A 19128-nucleotide genomic window follows, 5' to 3' on the forward strand; every position below is an offset into this window, starting at 1 on the left:
AGATGGCGCTATAGGTCATTCACTCATTCATTCATTGTCTGTTCAATCACCATTTTCCAATTCAGGGTCGCTGTGGATCCAATTCACTGGGCGAAATGCGGGAAACCCCCTGGACAGGTCGCCAGTCTATCGCAGGGCAAACAGACACATTTACCCACACATTCACACCCAGGGCAATTTAGTATGTCCAGTTAACCTGACTGCATGTCTTTGGATTGTGGAAGGAAACCAAAGCTACAGGAGGAAACCCACACAGAGAAACTCAACACAAAGGATCACGACCGCTCCACAACGGATTTGAACCCAGGACCATTTTGTTATGAGACAAACAAGCCACTTTGACAGCCTTTGCTATATTTCAGTTCTTTAAAAATTCAAACATGTTGTAATTAATGCTAAAATAACAACACATATATCCTAGGTATACAAGCATACCCTATCCTGGTCAGGGTTGTGGCAGGTCCGTTGCTGTGTAGGCTAAAAGCTAAAGAACTTTAATGTAAAGTTGTAAAAATGTTAAGTTACTGCCATCTTGTGGTATCTTTTTAGAATTGCACTTTAAATAAATATACAGATATTGACACACCAACCTCCTCTGGCACATCAACTACCTGCATGCATGGCTGGATTACTGACCGGGCCAGTGGGGCCAGCGCCCAGGGGCCCTTGAGGTCAGAGGGCCCCGGGGGGGCCCTGGCCCAAAACATTTTGCGATGCCTATCAACATTTATGATACAATATATTTTTATTTCCGAGGGCCCTCCATTTTAAGGATCCTCTGACTATTAGGGACTTTGACCCCAGGGCCTCTTGGGGGCCCTAGCCATGCTTTTGGGGGCCCTAGCCATGCTTTTGGGCCCTAGCCATGCTTTTGGGCCCCTTTGCCCAGGGGCCCAGACTATCCTTAAGCCGTCCTTGCCTGCATGTTCTCCTTCATCGCATCTATAAACCTCCTCTTTATCCCTTCCTTCCTCCTCCTGCCTAACAGCTTCATCCTCAGCACGCTTTTCTAGACATAAAACTCTCGTCTGTCCTATGCACATGCCCAAACCATCCTAATCCCTCCCTCCTAACTTTGTCTGTACTGTCCCTCTAATAAACTTCATTTCTAATCTTGTGCACTTCAAGTAATTATTATTAATGTTTAACCTTTTTAATTCTTTTATTAATTGATTAATTTCAGATGATTTGAGTCATTATATGAAAGCGAACAGCAAAGTGCAAAAAAATATGGTTTTAAAAATACAGTGAATTGAGAAAGTATTCAGACCCCTTAACTTTGTGTTTTTAAATGGACTTGGTTGGGTAAAAATGACCATTATATCTACTCAATCAAAAATTAATCACACATAATGATGAAGTGAAACATGATTGAAAATGCATATAAAACAAAACCTGAAAACCTGAGTGATCAGACCCATTGTTTTGCAATTCAAATATTGGTCAGGAGCATCCTGTTTGCTTTAATTATCCTTGAGATGTGTCTAGAACTCAACTAGAGTTCACCTGTTGCAATCTGAATGGATTGTACATAATCTAAAGAGGCACAAATCCAAGCCATAAAGTCCAACGAACTATCTCTGTGATCAGATTGTGGCAAGGCATATATCAAATAGGGCTGGCTCTATACCACTTTTTTGATGTACAATACCGATACTGCAAATTGAGTATCTGCCGATACCGATACCAATCCGATACGTCATTTCTCCTCTCAAAAAACTAAGCAGTAATGATACGTCTCAATGCACCATGTTTTAACTAGCTATCTAAATAACAATGCTCAGAATGTGTAACATATATTCTAAAGGAATAAATACAGAACCTACAACATCACACTTATGCAAAACTGCTGTTTTTATTTTAACTTTTACACAGCATTTTTGGCTTGTTGATGTCAGTCAAACGCGATGGACCAATTAGAATGAATGCAGAGTTGAGTTTTTTTCGTTAAAGTTCTGTCACGTTTTTAGATTATTAAAAACCAAAGCGCGCTTATTAAAAACCTTGCTGGATTTTGAAGAGGAAAACGGGAAATGGTGTAGTTTGTTTTATTTCATAACACTAATGGATTAATCGTTGAGGATGTGAGAGATCTCCAAGCCGGGACAAGATGAGTGGCAATAAACGACGCTTGTCATGTAATGTGAATTACATATACTGTATATTGTCTGGCCCTTTAAGAGTGTGTAGGAAAGAGATTAGAAAATGATAGGCTCCGGCTGTGCTATGTTCTGTGTCTGCACTGAGCGTCTCTGACATTAAAGTAGCGTTCTCGTGAAAACCCACTCGAATGTTTGGAGATTGAATTATTTTACAACACTCTGTTGGAACGTATCTTTGTGTGTTATTTGCTTTACACACAAACAATGGCCTTTTTTACATTAAGTGTTATTTACATTAAGCAAGAGTATCGGATCGGATCACACGTTTTTTTTCCTTCTGATATCCGATCCAGTGATTTGGGCCAATATCGAGTATCGGACCGGTGCCAGCCCTAATATCAAACCAAGGATATAAACAATATATAAGGCTTTGAGTCTTCCTAGGACCACAGTACTTCAATTTTGAATGAAAAAACTTGGCACAGCATTAACTTCCCAAAGTTGGCCATCCAGTCAAATTGGGCATATAGGCGACTATTTCTACAGCTCTTAAACTATATCAAATATCTGTCAAGAGGCTTGAAGATGGCAGTGCATAGATGCTCACCATCCAACCTGATGGAGCTTGAAGAGTGGGATAAACTGTCCAAATATAGGTGTAAGCTTGTAGAGCTGTATCTTATAGTACTTGCAGTTGTAACTGCTGCCAATGGTGCTTCTGCAAAGTATAGAATAAAGGGTCTGAATACTCTTGTGAATAAGAAATTGTATTTTTTATTTTGAAAAATGCTTATTTAAAAACCCTCTACAGTTTTAACATCATTATGCCTGATTAAGAGTAGATTGATGGGTAAAAAATATGTTTATTCAAAATCAAATCCACAGCAATAAAGTGTGCAAAAAGTCAAGAGGTCTAAATATTTTTGGAGTTCACTTTATATACACAGCAGGTTTTATAGTACAGTGGTACCTTGATACTCGACGTCAATTGGTTCTGGGAGTGGGAGTTTCAAGGTATTTTTTTTCCATAAGGATTTATGGGAAACCTGTGGATGTGTTCCATGGTCCTGTGAAACTGCATATAATTTAGGCTTATTTTAAATAATGGGGTTGGTTTTGACACTTATACACTGAAAATAACACAAATATAATATAAAAAACACTGAAATACAATTAAAAACAGTTAAAAATTAACAAAAAACACAAAAAACCTGCACTTTACCTTTACTTCTTTATTGTTTCCTTATGCTTCTTAATCGTGGAGATGCTTAATCTTGGAATACCGTATTCTGCAGCTAGTTCAGTAAGGGCGCAATCACATGAGAAGTGACAAAACTGATTTTGCGCTGACTGTGCCGTTATTTTCTATGAAGTGTGATGGTGAACAAAGCTTAACGTGACTTATTGTACTAAAACAACGAGAAAAATTATGAGCAGTAATAATTAGTTTAATATAAATAGTTTTGTGTTCCTGTGTTGTTCATTTAATACATTAAGTCACATTAACCTTTTTTTCATTGATAAGCGTTTTAGACTCTCGAAAATTACAATTTCTCAGCACCGTGAGCGATAACACAAGTTTAAAAGTGAAACAGAAGGAAAATACAGCTAAACACAGATACATGTGGACGATTTTAGAGTGGATTTCACGGTTATTCCACACAAATGCACATACGGTCAGTATGAAGGGCAGCTGTAGCCTAGTGGTTAAGGTACTGGTCCAGTAATCAGAAGGTTGCCAATTCAAGTCTCACCACTTCTAGGTTGCCACTGTTGGGCCCCTGAGCAAAGCCCTTAACCCTCAATTGCTTAGATTGTATACTGTCACAACTGTACGTCGCTTTGATAAAAGCGTCTGCTAAATGCTGAAAATGTAAATGCAGATTCGTCTCATGTTCACACTTTGATGATGTTGTACCACACCGCTCAAGCCAAGCGCTGAACAAAATGGCACTAGCACACACGTCGAGTTTAAGGGAAACGTGGAGTCTGAGCGTACAAGGGCGTCGAGTTTCAAAGATAATGAGTACGAGATGTCAGGTTACAAGGTACCACTGATTCAATAACCATGTAGCATGGCCTGCTAAGTCCTTGGTATTGATTATGATTTTCTAGATGTGGTAAGCTACCAATTAAGATGTAGATGGAACAGTAGTTTCTAGCTAAGGTTGTTGAGGAAACCCTGTCAACTGTCAACTAAATAATAAACCCACCAAATATAGGTCTGCTATGAACTAAAACATGGATTCAGTTTGTTTCATTTTTTGCTGATTGACATTCAATAGCTGAGTAGAGTTATGCAGAGGACATTAATTCCATGTTTTTTCATGCTAAGCTTTTAACCCTGGTTTGTTAACTTCCATATTTCACTTCATTACTTAACCGAATGGTGATGTCTGACAAAAGCATGACAAAATGTGCCACTTTCAGTCTGGAGACCAGTAAAGGGAACGAAAGACATTGTGGCTTCCTCTGAGAGCCAGTGTAAACCATTTAATGTCATACAGAGAAACAAAACAAGACTAAACAAAACACAATTCAGTAGTAAATGACTAAGCAAGCTGACATCATACACCGATCAGCCATAACAATAAAACCACCTCCTTCGTTCTACACTCACTGTTCATTTTATCAGCTCCGTTTACCATATAGAAGCACTTTGAAGTTCTACAATTACTGACTGTAGTCCATCTGTTTCTCTGCATGCTTCGTTAGCCCCCTTTCATGCTGTTCTTCAAGGGTCAGGATTCTCCCAGGACCACTACAGAGTAGGTATTATTTGGGTGGTGGGTCATTCTTAGCACTGCAGTGACACTGTCATGGTGGTGGAGTGTTAGTGTGTGTTGTGCTGGTATGAGTGGATCAGACACAGCAGTGCTGATGGAGTTTTTAAACACCTCACTGTCACTGCTGGACTGAGAATAGTCCACCAACCTAAAATATCCAGCCAACAGCGCCCCGTGGGCTGCATCCTGTGACCACTGATGAAAGGTCTAGAAGATGACCAACTCAAACAGCAGCAATAGATGAGCGATCGTCTCTGACTTTACATCTACAAGGTGGACCAACTAGGTAGGAGTGTCTAATAGAGTGGACAATAAGTGAACACGGTATTTAAAAACTCCAGCAGCGCTGCTGTGTCTGATCCACTCATACCAGCACAACACACACTAACACACCACCACCATGTCATTGTCACTGCAGTGCTGAGAATCATCCACCACCTAAATAATACCTGCTCTGTGGTGGTCCTGTGGGGTTCCTGACCATTGAAGAACAGGGTGAAAGCAGGCAAAAAAAGTAGGTAAAGTATGTGGAGCTGATAAAATAGACAGCAAGTGTAGAAACAAGGAGGTGGTTTTAATGTTATGGCTGTTTGGTGTATATAGTTTTTGAAAAATAATACATTACATTAAGACTTTGATATATGACACACGTCATATACAAATCATATGCTAGCATGTTCTTTGTGGTTTCATGACGATCTCTGGTTGCCCCAGATACATTTTAATCCGCTGAGTAAAGTTCATTCGCTGTGCTTTTTTCAGTCAGTCAATATGGTGCTGCCCCTGTCTCTCGGAGAGACTCTGTTCATGTGGATTCTATCGTTGGCGATGACGTCTCGAGACAATTCCTCCGGCGAGGTCTTAACCATACTGGATAAGGACATGCTCGCCTGCCTCTTGAGCAGTTTCAGTACCTTCTTTTTATAACCCTTGCAGGCAAAGAAGTAAATAAATGGGTCCAGGCAGGAGTTAAGGTTCATAAAACTGACAGTGACATGCAGGGAAATTTGAAAAGCATGCAGCTCACCACAATCTGGGTGGTACACCAGTTTTCTAATCATGTATTGCAAGAGATCTATGTGATACGGGCTGTAGCACACTACAAACACCATAATCACACAACAGATCACACCGATAGCCTTCTGACTCATGCCAGACTTTTCTGTAAGCTGGTTTGTTCTGGCAAGCTCTCGAAGTTTGCTACAGAGAGCCGAGTAGCAAACCAAGATAGTCACCAGAGGGATGCCGTAGCCGAGGAACACAGCACCGATTAGCATGACAGGCAAGCTTTTCATCATCTCAAAGTTTGGGTACTCCATGCACGTGATGTAGCCATCATGTTCCTCATGGCTCATGGGCATTGAAAGGAGTGGCAAAGTTTGGGCCAGAACCAAGACCCATACAGCAACGCAGATGTACCGGACACGATTAATTTTACGGAAACGGCTGAAACGCAGAGGCAGCACAACTGCAATGAAGCGGTCTACGCTCAGGCAGGTCATAAAGTTGACCCCAGCGTACATGTTAATGTAGAACAGCAGAGCCGTGGCCTTGCACAAGCCTTCACCTATCGGCCAGTGAAATCCCAGGGCGTAGTAGATCACTCTCAAAGGAAGGGCAAGCGAGAACAGGATGTCAGACGCCACCAGGTTGGCTGAGTACACCGTGGTGGAGTTGATCTTTTTCATATTAGACCGGATGACATGCAGAGCCAGAGCATTTCCTGACAAACCCACAATGAAAATCACAGTGTAAACGAGAGGAAGGAGCACACGTGCCCATCCACGATGGTCATACAAGTTGGTGCAGTTGCCAGCGCTGGGCTCAGCGATGCTGATGCTGCTTGGAGTTGTCGCCATGGCCACAAGGTCAGTATGTGGAACAAAAAATCTGATCTGAGAAAGTAAAAAAATCAAAATCAACTAATGTACTTTCAGTCTCAAAGATTACACATTGTTTTTAAAGGAAGTGGTATATGTATGGCTGGGTTTTTTCTTTGCATTATACCAGCATGTGGTAAAAGGAAGTCTACAGCACAATAGCAGTCACACAATGAGCGGTGGTCCCAGCCTAATAGAGTTAAACGAAATGTGTTTCCTGCCCACGTGACTATAGAAATCTGTGCGTCGCTCGCAATGGTTTACAACTTCTGGTAGTTATTTTAAAGACGAACACTGTATATGATTAAGGGAACTAAAAGGGAACTATGTTATTATGTCACGCCTGCAATGCCACCTCAAATCTTTTTAGAGATTTTATTTTGTCCACCTACTGCCACACTTATGGAGCAGCAAGGTTACATTTTTGAGCTGTAACTGCCTCTCAATCTCTTTAAGCACTCGTACCTAACAAAACACAAACACGAGGGTTCTTCAAAAAGTTTTCACACTTTTTTAAACTCTATTTATTAAGAATTTCAAAAACAAATCACATCACTTTTCTACATAGCCACTGATGCATCGCTGCTTTCACATCATCATCACATGAAAATCTTCTCCCCTTAAAGCTTCTTTGAGCGTCCAAAAAGATGGAAATCAGATGGCGTTAAATCCGGACTATAAGCTCTCTCTCAGTCTCTCGGACATGACCAATTACTACTCCTCCCACCCTCACTGTTTCCAACCAAAATATAAAAGTGAGGAAACTTTTTGAAAATTCCTCGTATGTTCATTCTGTTTATTCTGTGTCTCTACTTTATACTTCACGTTGGGCCAAACCTTCATTGGCATTTCATTCAGACATGTAGTACACATTCGAATCTGAACATCCAGATGCTCCATGCCTTTAAAACCTCTTCTTTTGAATGTCCATCAATCAACTTCTTTCTCTATGCATAAATCCAACCTTAAAACAGACCTTATTTCCCTAGTCTATAACCCTCCTCAAGCATACTCAATCTCTGGCCTTTTACTCGGCTCTTTCCATGTCTTATTCAATGCATGAAAAACAGGCAGTTATCCAGGTATCATCATATCTACAAGGAATCTTCAAAAAGTTTCCGCACTTTTATATTGTGGTTGGAGACAGTGAAGGCCGGAGGGGTAGTAATTGGTCTGAGAGACTGAGAGAGAGCTTATAGTCCGGATTTAGCGCCATCTGATTTTCACCTATTTGGACAGATCAAAGAAGCTTTAAGGGAAAGAAGATTTTAATGTGATGATGTGAAAGCTGCAGTGCACCAATAGCGACACGCTTAAACAAAAACATTTTTTGCAGATGCCATTAAAATGTTGATGAAAAGTGATTTTGTTTTTGAAATTCTTGATAGAGTTTAAAAAGTGAAGAAACTTTTTGAAGAACCCTCGTATTTTGTTTTCTGATGCCTCGTATTGTATGTGTGTAATTGTAAGCATCTCAAAATTCTTGAAAAGCACGATATAAATGTATTATTAATTTTTATTACAGTGAAAAGTAAGTAATTTGGGATTTGACATGTGTTTGAAAAGATTTCTTAATCTGACTGCTCTATTTATGATAAATTTTATGATTGGCACTCAGCAAGGAAGATATATTTTCACAGTTGTGCCAATTCAAAAGATTTGAACAAAAAACCTGATCAACAAGAATAGGATTTTCTTTTTAATGCAGAGAACACAGCTATGGATGATGTATTTTATGATGTCAGATCAAGGTAAACCAAAGGCAGCTTTATGAAATATTTTCTTTTTGTAATGAGCAACTTCAAGTTGAATATCGCCCAATAATTGGCATTTGTGCACATTTAGGGGGAGTTCAGCACTAGCTATATGTACTGAAGTTGCATAATTTAAAATGTATAAATAGGTTACGTTAGATTATTGCTTAAATCTGCCTCTCCAAAACTCAACTCAACTCAACTCAACTTTATTTTTAGAGCACTTTAAAAACAACAACAGCTGTGACAAAATGCTGTAAACTGCCTCTTAATCTCTTTAAGCACTCGGACCTAACGACACAAATACAAGGATTCTTCAAAAAGTTTCCGCACTTTATAAAACTCTATTTATTATGAATTTTAGAAACAAGTGACATCACTTTTTTACATATTCACTTTCTGATGCATTATTTCCAGCATTGTACCAATTTTGTAATGCCATGGTTGAGTGTGTAGCCATTGATGCACCGCTGCTTTCACATCATCATCACATGAAAATCTTCTTCTCCTTAAATCTTCGAGCATCCAAAAAGATGGAAATCAGATGGCGTTAAATCCGGACTATAAGCTCTCTCTCAGTCTCTCGGACATGACCAATTACTACTCCTCCCACCCTCAAATATCTTGCATATTCATTCTGTTTATTGTGTCTTTACTTTACTTTTGGCCAAACCTCCATTGGCATTCCAATCGAACATGTAGGTCCCATTAGAATCGGAATACTGTTAAACTCTATTTATTAAGAATTTCAAAAACAAATGACATCACTTTTCTACTCAGTCACCTTCTGATGTATGTAATGCCATCAGCAAAAAATTTTTTTGGTTCAGCGTGTAGCCACTGATGAACCGCTGCTTTCACATCATCATCACATGAAAATCTTCTTTATAATTTTAAATGTATAATTAGGTTACATTAGATTATTGCTCTGATGATGTAAAGGGGTTCTAGTTGACTTTTAGTATTTTGTTTGTCTTCATGCAAACATCACATTCTGCACAAGGACATTTATAATGAACGTCTTTGAATAAATCTGATTTAAATGTGTTACATTTTATTTAAAAATAGTACCTACATAAATACAGCTTAAGAAAAAACAGTTTTAAAAATGTATCAAAGCTTCTTACCAACGTTTTTTCTCTCCAAACGGTCAGTGGCTGTTATTTCTGTCGGCATGGCAGTGGCGGATGTTGCCTCTGCCGGTCCTGAAATGTGCACCACATTTGTTCCACAAAGCAAATGATCAGTAAAAAAAGAGATCTTTCTTTTCAGTGTGCTGCTGTCACCATGGTGACTGACATAATTTCCTGTATTTAGGTCCGCCTCTTTAAGCTCCAGTCTACTTTTTCACCATGTGCTGTTTAGGTCAAACTTCTAATGTCTTCATTTCTGGTAGCATTTCACAACCTTAAAAAAAGGTTGAAAGTTGTTTTGAAAAGTTAAGAAGAATCGTCCCTGTTCTCATTTTTGCTTGTGGTGAGGAAGTTCGATTTCAGAACAAAACTTGAATTTTCTAATAAAAAAACTCAGACTGGTTAGATTTTTTCTTAGTGTCAGTGCTTTATTTGAAGAAATCCAGACTTTCATACAGTTTATAAGCATTAATTCAATCTTTATACAACAACAATATGGTATTTGTATTTAGGATTTGTGTCAGAAGTTTTGTGCAGTATGTAAAATCAAATCAGAAATGGCCTTTATTTTCAGAACCATTATTCCTGTATAATATCAGCTGATTTATTGTTGTTCTTGCAGTTAAACTAAAGTGAAGAGTTAGAAGGTTCTTTTTAAAGCACTACTGTCCAGTCACACAGGTCTTGAGATTAACCGTATTGTTACCAAGAACGCCCTTAGTAAATACGCTATATCAAACGTCTAGAGTCAAGTCAGATGTGTTTGAATTTCGCCTCAAAGCAACTTGAACAGATTCCAAGACCAAAAATCCCTCATGAGCAAGCCAAGGGCAATAACGGCAAGAAAAAACTACCTAAATATTGCAAGGTAGACACCCTGAGAGGAACCAGCATCAACGTGGACCCCAATCCTCATTTGGTAGCCTAGAGCACCAGCCCCCCCCCCCCCCCCCCCCCCCCGGACAGCCGCTCGCGCCCCCTCAGCCAAGCCCCACAGGTTGAAGACCCCTGGCCTAGAGTACTAGATTAGATTACTAGATTAGTAATAACAAGTGATAAGTATAAAGATTTTAGTCTGTAGTAGTTTCAAGTGCCTTAGTGTAAAAAATTTATTTACAACCATATAATCGTAAAAGAAAAAAAAGTAAGATTTAACAGGCCTCTTGTTAATCATTAGTCACTGATTCATATATCCTTTAAGTCATACTTATTGGTGCTATGAAAGTATAATATGTACAGTATATGTATATATATATATATATATATATATATATATATATATATATATATATATATATATATATATATATATATACAGTGTATCACAAAAGTGAGTACACCCCTCACATTTCTGCAGATATTTAAGTATATCTTTTCATGGGACAACACTGACAAAATGACACTTTGACACAATGAAAAGTAGTCTGTGTGCAGCTTATATAACAGTGTAAATTTATTCTTCCCTCAAAATAACTCAATATACAGCCATTATATATATATATACTATATACAGTATATTCTTCAACTGCTTCCATAATTTTCCACTTTTGCCAATTCAAAATTTGGCCAATTCCTGAGCACCATAAATTGAATTATGACTTCAAGGCAATTTATTATAGCCAGTGTATCTATATCTGCATATATAGCATTTAGCAGACACTTGTATTTAAAGCAATTTACAATTATGACCAAATACAATTTGAGCAATTGAGGATTAAGATCCTTGCTCAGGGGCCCAGCAGTGGCAACTTGGCAGCGGTGGAGCTTGAACTGGCAACTTTCTTATTACTGGTGTAGTACTTTAACCACTGAGCTACCGCTGCCCTTTTTTGCCCTATCAGCATGTTTTTTTTTTGTTTTTTTTTTAAATGGGAGGTAACCAAAAGTCTAAGAGAAATCCCACATGAACATAGGGAGAACGTGCCATACTTCACACAGACAGCAAAACGATCAAACCCAAAACACGAAAGCAAACGTACAGCGCCAACAAATGTCAGACATTGTGGATGCATCAAAAAGATGAGTAAGTGACTTAAGACTCAAGGGTCCTCGTGTGATTACGACTCATGAGAGAATAAGGAACTGGATATGGTGTAAATGATGTGGTAATACTCAGCACTTCTTGTTTTATGCTGCTTGGTATTGGAGTATTAAGGGCATGTGGAGTAAAAAAGTATGTTGACACCTTTTTAAATGATTTTTTCCATTTTTTTCCATTTGTTCAATGCCTGTGGCTTATAAGTGCATAAAAACATGTAAAATCTGCAATTCTTATAAATAAACATTGGGAAGGCGGAGAGGGACCTCATAACTGATGTAATTACGATCTCTGCTGGCTGATTGACGGCGCCTGCACAGAGTCGAGGACTAATGTGGACAGGGTGTGGCTCTCTGTACACAAAGCTGATTCGCATATGAACTCGCCTTGTGCAGGTGAAAAGATGCAGTCGGCTACTGCACACGTGTCGGAGGGGGGATCCGCATCAGTAGAGAGGAAGCGTAATGCAATTGGGTAATTGGATATGACTAAATCTGAATTTGCAGATGTTAAATAAAATAATGCTACAGTTAGCTACCATAATGCCTACTTTAGAATTTAGTGAAGAAGGATGATGGTCAGTTTTTTTTTCTTTTAATAACTACTGTATATAAAGGGGTCGTCAGAATGGATCTGGTCTGCATACCATACTTGGCACAGTGTTTACGCTTTAGACCGGCATTGAGAGCACACCAACAAGTGCACCTCCCAATGACTAGGCTGTTTCGGGGGCATTTATTTATTTATGAACATACAGTATTTTATTATTAGATTCTGAAATGTAAAGAGAAATTCTGATTAAGTTTTTTCAAACCCCAATCCAGCCCCATTACTGCAATATGGCAGACAGCAAATTGCACTCTCACAGTAAATTACTAACATTACATTTGGTATGGAAACGGTGTTAGCAAGTGTTTGCTTTCAAATCTTCAACATAATAACACATTACAGTTTGTAAAAGTACATACAGTACAACCACACCAACTAATAATTCTACCTCACGTACGAGCAAGTGCTGAGGGGAAAACTTAAGTATGAATATTAATCACCACTTAGCTGAACCTTGAGTGAAATGGAAAGAGCTCTCTGTGAAATGAAACTAATCATTTTAGCTGTCCTGATTAACAAGTTAAGCCAATGTTGATTTATCCATTTTACCACAGTACCACATTACAACAGTTTGTGTCATCTTGTGAGGTGACTGTTGTCCTGTTTTAAAGAAAATGAGTACAGGTTAATATTAGACATGTAACCTTTTTGCACCCACTTTCCACCTTGGGGATTTTTTTTGGTTAGTGATGTAGAACCAGTGATCCACCAAAACAAGTATATTGTTTATGTTCCCTAATTTCCACAATCAACATTTCAATTGAACAGTCGACTGTGACGGCTGTTTTTACCCACCAAAGCCAACAATTTCATGACATAGGTGTATCTGTTTTGATGTGTGATTCAAAGAATTGAATTCAATTGAAAGTGGTTTTCTTTGGGGTGTTTGTCAAGGATGGTCAATTCTTGTGAAAAGGCAAAAACATAAATGGTTATCAAACCTGTTTTGAAATGAAAAAGAGGGATAACCTTTTAGATAAAGGGATTAATGATCTGTTGCTGATTTATGATTAGTTTGTTTGTTTATTTATTAGGATTTTAACGTCATGTTTTACACACTGGTTACATTCATGACAGGAACAGTAGTTACTCATTACACAAGGTTCATCAGTTCACACAAGGTTATATCGAACACAGTCATGGACAGTTTAGTGTCTCCAATTCATCTCACTTGCATGTCTTTGGACTGTTGGAGGAAACCAGAGCACCCGGAGTAAACCCACACAGACACGGGGAGAACATGCAAACTCCACACAGAAAGGACCTTCTTGCTGTGAGGTGAAAGTGCTACCCGCTTAGCCACTGTGCCGCCCATTTATGATTAGTCTGTTTGTTTGGATAATCTTTAAAGGAAACTTTGCTCAGCTCTAGCCACGATTTTAGACATGGGCCGCATTATCAGAGACTAGTCTGCTACAAATGACACAAGACAAGAAGCACTGATACATCTGAGCAGCCAACCATCACAAAGCAATGACAGTGTAGTGACATGGCATTTCTGCTTCTAAAAAATAGCCCAAAAAGTTATAAGGCAAGAAATAAGGCAAGAAAATACAATGCCATCAGCAATGCTGATGGAGTTTTTAAACACTTCACTGTTACTGCTGGCCTAAGAATAGTCCACCAACCAAAAATATCCAGCCAACAGCGCACTGTGGGCAGTGTCCTGTGACCATTGATGAAGGTCTAGAAGATGACCGACTCAAACAGCAGCAATAGATGATCGATCATTTCTGACTTTACATCTACAAGGTGGACCAACTAGGTAGGAGTGTCTGATAGAGTGGTCAGTGAGTGGACATGGCATTTTAAAACTCCAGCAGCATTGTTGTGTCTGATCCACTCATACCAGCACAACACACACTAACACACCACCACCATGTCAGTGTCACTGCAGTGCTGAGAATGAGCCATCACCTAAATAATACCTGCTGTGTAGTGGTACTGACCATTAAAGAACAGAGTGAAAGCAGGCTAAAAAGGTATGTAGAGAAATAGAGTGCTTCTATATGGTAAGTGGAGCTGATAAAATGGACAGTGAGTGTAGAAACAAGGAGGCAGTTTTAATGTTATGGCTGATCAGTGTACACAGTTGGCCACATTCATTCATAGTTAGCTTTCTTTGCTATTTATGTCTGTGGGTGCAATTAAATACACAAATACAGCAAGGTGCTGAGTGACCTTTTATGAGATGACACCCTCAGACATTTCTCACCTACTATTAAACTAAAAGTCACAATGGAACAGAAACTTTCCACTGAACAAACTTAATCATAGACCTTCACTTCTTCAGTTTTGTACTTGTTTACACTTATAATGAACAATTTTTTACCACTAAAGGGAATCACCAGTTCACCAGTGTGTACATTTGAAGGACATCATCCTAACCACAGTTTCTATTACATCTTAGCATTAACCTTGTGGCTTTTTGGGTACATAATTTGCGTGAATTAGACGTTTTCCACTCAAAACCATGTATGTTTTTTAGTCAAATGCCAGGAACAGACGTAGGCAGCAAAATCAGCCATTTATAGATCAGTGTGTGGTGAAGATGAAACGATAGACTGGCAAGACTTAAATCAGAGACATTCTAACGTGTGAATTCCTACTATAAGGTTTCAGTCATGTGATTTCTGTTTAATAAACATCGCCAATGTCAGGGTTCTTTTCTGTAACAGTTTGAAAGGATATGACAATGTTTACCAGATCTAGCCAGCCTTTAGAAATAAGTTGAGGTTTTATTTGTTGGATCCATTTTTTTTTTTTTTTTTTTTTTTTTTTGCCATATAAAAGCACTGTACAGCTCTGTAAATACCACACACTGTCAATTTCACACTTCTAAATAATATAATGTAATTGTGTCTAATACTATTTTTTCTTTATTATAAAATATTATTAAACTTGCTTATACTTGAATTATAAAACTTGCTTATACTTTAATTCACTGTCCTCTCTGCTTAACAACAATGTCTTTTTTGTGTGATTTTCTATAGCACCATTGAAGAATTTCAGGAAGAAATGTTTACATACCATGTATGTATAATTACTTAATAGTTTCTATGGCTAATCCAGCCAAAAAATAAACTATGATCACTGACACCACCACCACAAATGATCATTTCTTCTAAAAACTACCATCTATTTCTGCTTGAGTTTTTCTTTTCTGTCTATACTAGTCAAAAATATTACAATCATTTAAAATAAAAGGATTGTTTAGATGTTACTCTACCATGTATAAACTATTCAGCCAAAAGCATGTGGACGCTTGACAATTCTTGGGCATTATATTTCAAAACTATGTGCATTAATATGGAGTTGCCTTAATATGGAGTTGCTGCACGGTGGCTAAGTGGGTAGCACCATCGCCTCACAGCAAGAAGGTCCTGGGTTCGATCCCCAGGTGGGGCCGTTCGGGTCCTTTCTATGTTGAGTTTGCATGTTCTCCCCATATCTGAGTGGGTTTACTCCGGGTGCTCCGGTTTCCTCCCACAGTCCAAAGACATGCAAGTGAGGTGAATTGGAGATACTGAATTGTCCATGACTGTGTTTGATATAATCTTGTGAACTGATGAATCTTGTGTAATGAGTAACCGTTTTTGTCATGAATGTAACAAAGTGTGTAAAACATGATGTTAAAATACTAATAAACAAACAAGCCTCCCCCCGTTTGCGGATATAACAGCCTCCACACTACTGTACAGGACACTGGAGTTCCTCCACACCAAACTTTTTTGGCACAAGAACAGACAAGGGCCTCTTCCCCATCTGTTGCCACAAAGGTCAAGTCATATAGCGCTGTTTACATTAGACATTGTCTCAAAGCAACTTTACAGGAGCCAGGACTGACAGACCAAAAAACCCTGTTGAGCAAGCTCAGGGTGACAGTGACAATGAAAAACTGCTTTAAAATTACAGGAAAAAACCTTAAGAGGAACCAGACTCAGCAGGGACCTCCATTCTCATTGGGTGTCCTGGAGAGTAAGGATGAGTGTCTACTTTTAGAAATGGATTAAAAATAAATAACCTACTCTGTGACAAAAACAGACCCATTGAAAATGAGCGGGATTCCACCTCAGTTGTTTACTATTTAAGGTTAGTTTTAACATAGCAGTGTTACCAAGTGTCAGAAAATAAGTGGGTACCAGCCAGTAGCATGTAGTTTATACTGGTTTGGGATTTGCAAGTATTAAGACAATGCAGTTAAAGTACTGGACTCTTTGGCCTAAATGCTCAGTAAACCTTTGGCCTAAACCTTTTAGTAAAGGTGATTGATATTGTGTGTAAATGTAAAATGAACATGATATTTACCTGACACTTAAATGAATTACAAAAACATAACGGTGGCAGTTACACAGTTTCAAGGGTAAAGGGAAGTTTGGAGGTGACAAATGTGCACAAATGTAAGTTCTAAATGCCGTAATATGGCTGGGTATAGAGGACTGCATGTACTACCCATTCTTTAAAAGGGAACATGAATTAAGAAGGACATTTCCTCATTTATTAGCATCCGTTACAGCTGCTATGCCATTGCGAGAAGGCTCAGACTAGCCCATGAATATTGGAATGAAGCTATTTTACCTAATGAGCACAAGATAATGCTAAATTTCTGCTTTCCGTCAAATAGATTAGAATAGAATGCCTTTATTTGTCATTTATACATACACTGATCAGCCATAACATTAAAACCTCCTTGTTTCTACACTCACTGTCCATTTTTATGAGCTCCACTTACCATATAGAACCGCTGTATCTCTACATACTTTTTTAACCTGCTTTCACCCTGCTCTTTAATGGTCAGAACCCCCTATAGGACCACCACAGAGCAGGTATTATTTAGGTGGTGGATCATTCTCAGCACTGCAGTGACAATGACATGGTGGTGGTGTGTTAGTGTGTGTTGTGCTGGTATGAGTTGATCAGACACAGCAGCGCTGCGGGAGTTTTTAAATACCGTGTCCACTCACTGTCCACTCTATTAGACACTTTTTTCCGCATATCCCAGCTTATACGCAGCCCAGCTCAGCCATTGAGGGTTAAGGACCTTGCTTAAAGCTTTAGCCACTAGACTACCACTGTCCACAATTCACCTAGTGGTTACAGGTATGTGTTTGTAAGAATCAGTTACTGAACTGATCTGAAGCACAGATGCCATGTGTTAGACCCAACATTCTCAAAAAGAAAAAAAATAGATTTTAAAGTTGGCAAGTAACAAAATTTTTTAGCTTAATGTGATGTTGGATGTGTTAGCAGGTATGTCAGTTCTAAAAATTGTTTTATACAATGTTAGAGACAAAGTGCGGTTGAGGCCTTAATACTAGGAAGGTAAGGAAAAGATACCAGGTCAATAATTTTCTCAGAACGAAAGAAGATGAAAGATAAGCATTTTTCTGTGGCTGTTGCATGAGCTCACATAGATTTTTATCTAAAAATAATAATAATAATATCTGTAAAGCAGTCATCTATAGTACTGTATTAAACATTTTGCATGTAAACTTATTTACAGTCGCATTTACAGGTCTGACATTTGCTAACTCTGTAAAATGCTATTGCCTTTGCAACCGCAGATGGCAACACCTTAGCAGGAAGCCACTGTTTGTGGCTGTTTCTGCTGACTTTTTATACACCGAGTGTTGCATTAGACTTTTGAAAAGCTTGAAAAACAGGGGAAAAGACAGGAAGGAAAGTCAAAAACTGAAAGAGTGCTAGAGCAACTGAAAAATCAGTTACTAGATGATTTAGTACACCCAGCATGTCACACTTCCAAAACCATTCTACCACAACTTTTTTCCTTTCCTTTTTTCCCATTTCTTTTCTGAACTTTCCTTTACACCAATTAGAAATACAGATACAGACAGATTTACCAGCCTGCTTTTAAAGCGTTAACACAGTGAGTGCTGATTAGCGCTAGGACAGTGGGGATTGTAAGTCCAAAAAAAAAAACTACACTGGTGTCAATATTACAGGCCAGACTTCACAAGTAATCGCCTGTAACAGTAGTTAATAGTAGTTAGTAGTTTGTTTGGGTTTTTTTTCTATTTTATTTATGCATTTTCTCCCAATTTAGTGTAGTCAGTTTGTCTTCCGCTGCTGGGGGATCCCTGATTGAGTCGAGGTGTGTATGTTGCTGCTCACACCTCCACTGACCCGCGCGCAGCCCTTTGCAGAACCCTTTTTCACCCATGCACTCTGCACAGGCGCCTCTCTATCTGCCAATCAGGGTCCTTACACAGCGTTTAAAGACCCCACCCACATATTCTGGTCATCCCGCCCCTAGCAGAACTGTGTCTGCTGCAGGCACTGCCAATTATGCCCGCTAGATGGTGCCCAGCCGACCGGTGGCAACGCCGAGTTTTGAACCGAGCAGTTCAGAATCTCGGCGCTGGTATGTTAGCAGAATATCCCATGGCGCCACCTGGGTGCCACTAGTAGTTATTATTTATTATACTAAATCCACATTTATCATTTACATTTTAAATTTTTGCCATTTAGCAGACATTTTCATCCAAAGTGACTTAACAGTAATGTGACAGTATACTGTCTGAGCAATTGAGGGTTAAGGGTGGCAACCTGGCAGTGCCGTCTGTATGGGTTAAACAAGAAACAGTTTATTGGTCAAACAGAATCACCACTGGAGTGAGAGAATGCAAAGTTGCAAACACCAAAAAAAAAAAAAAAAAAAAAAAAAAAAAAAAAACCACAGCAACCTCAAACAACAAATCGTACTGTTGTTGCTACTGTTATTGTTTGGTGTTACCATGGCATATTTGCATTCATTGAGAATGCCGTCACAGGCTTACCCTCAGCCAACTTCGCTTACTTTTTAATG

At 38.8% G+C, this 19128-nt stretch overlaps 1 protein-coding gene across 1 annotated transcript; it reads right to left on the bottom strand.

The window, feature by feature from the left end:
* Positions 1-5646: 5646 nt before the first annotated feature.
* Positions 5647-9676, bottom strand: gpr183a (G protein-coupled receptor 183a). The gene is made up of 2 exons (XM_063005687.1): positions 9650-9676; positions 5647-6783 (listed from the first exon to the last, which is right to left on the bottom strand). The coding sequence occupies exon 2, from the start codon at positions 6745-6747 to the stop codon at positions 5647-5649; it is 1101 nt and encodes a 366-aa protein (XP_062861757.1). The 5' UTR covers positions 6748-6783; positions 9650-9676.
* Positions 9677-19128: the final 9452 nt, after the last annotated feature.

Source organism: Trichomycterus rosablanca, chromosome 12 (genome assembly GCF_030014385.1).
Source record: "Trichomycterus rosablanca isolate fTriRos1 chromosome 12, fTriRos1.hap1, whole genome shotgun sequence".
In the NCBI taxonomy this organism is placed as follows: Eukaryota; Metazoa; Chordata; class Actinopteri; order Siluriformes; family Trichomycteridae; genus Trichomycterus; species Trichomycterus rosablanca.

Excerpts from the sequence above, each read along its gene's own strand:
- gpr183a (XM_063005687.1), bottom strand. The coding sequence starts at position 6,747 with ATGGCGACAACTCCAAGCAGCATCAGCATCGCTGAGCCCAGCGCTGGC.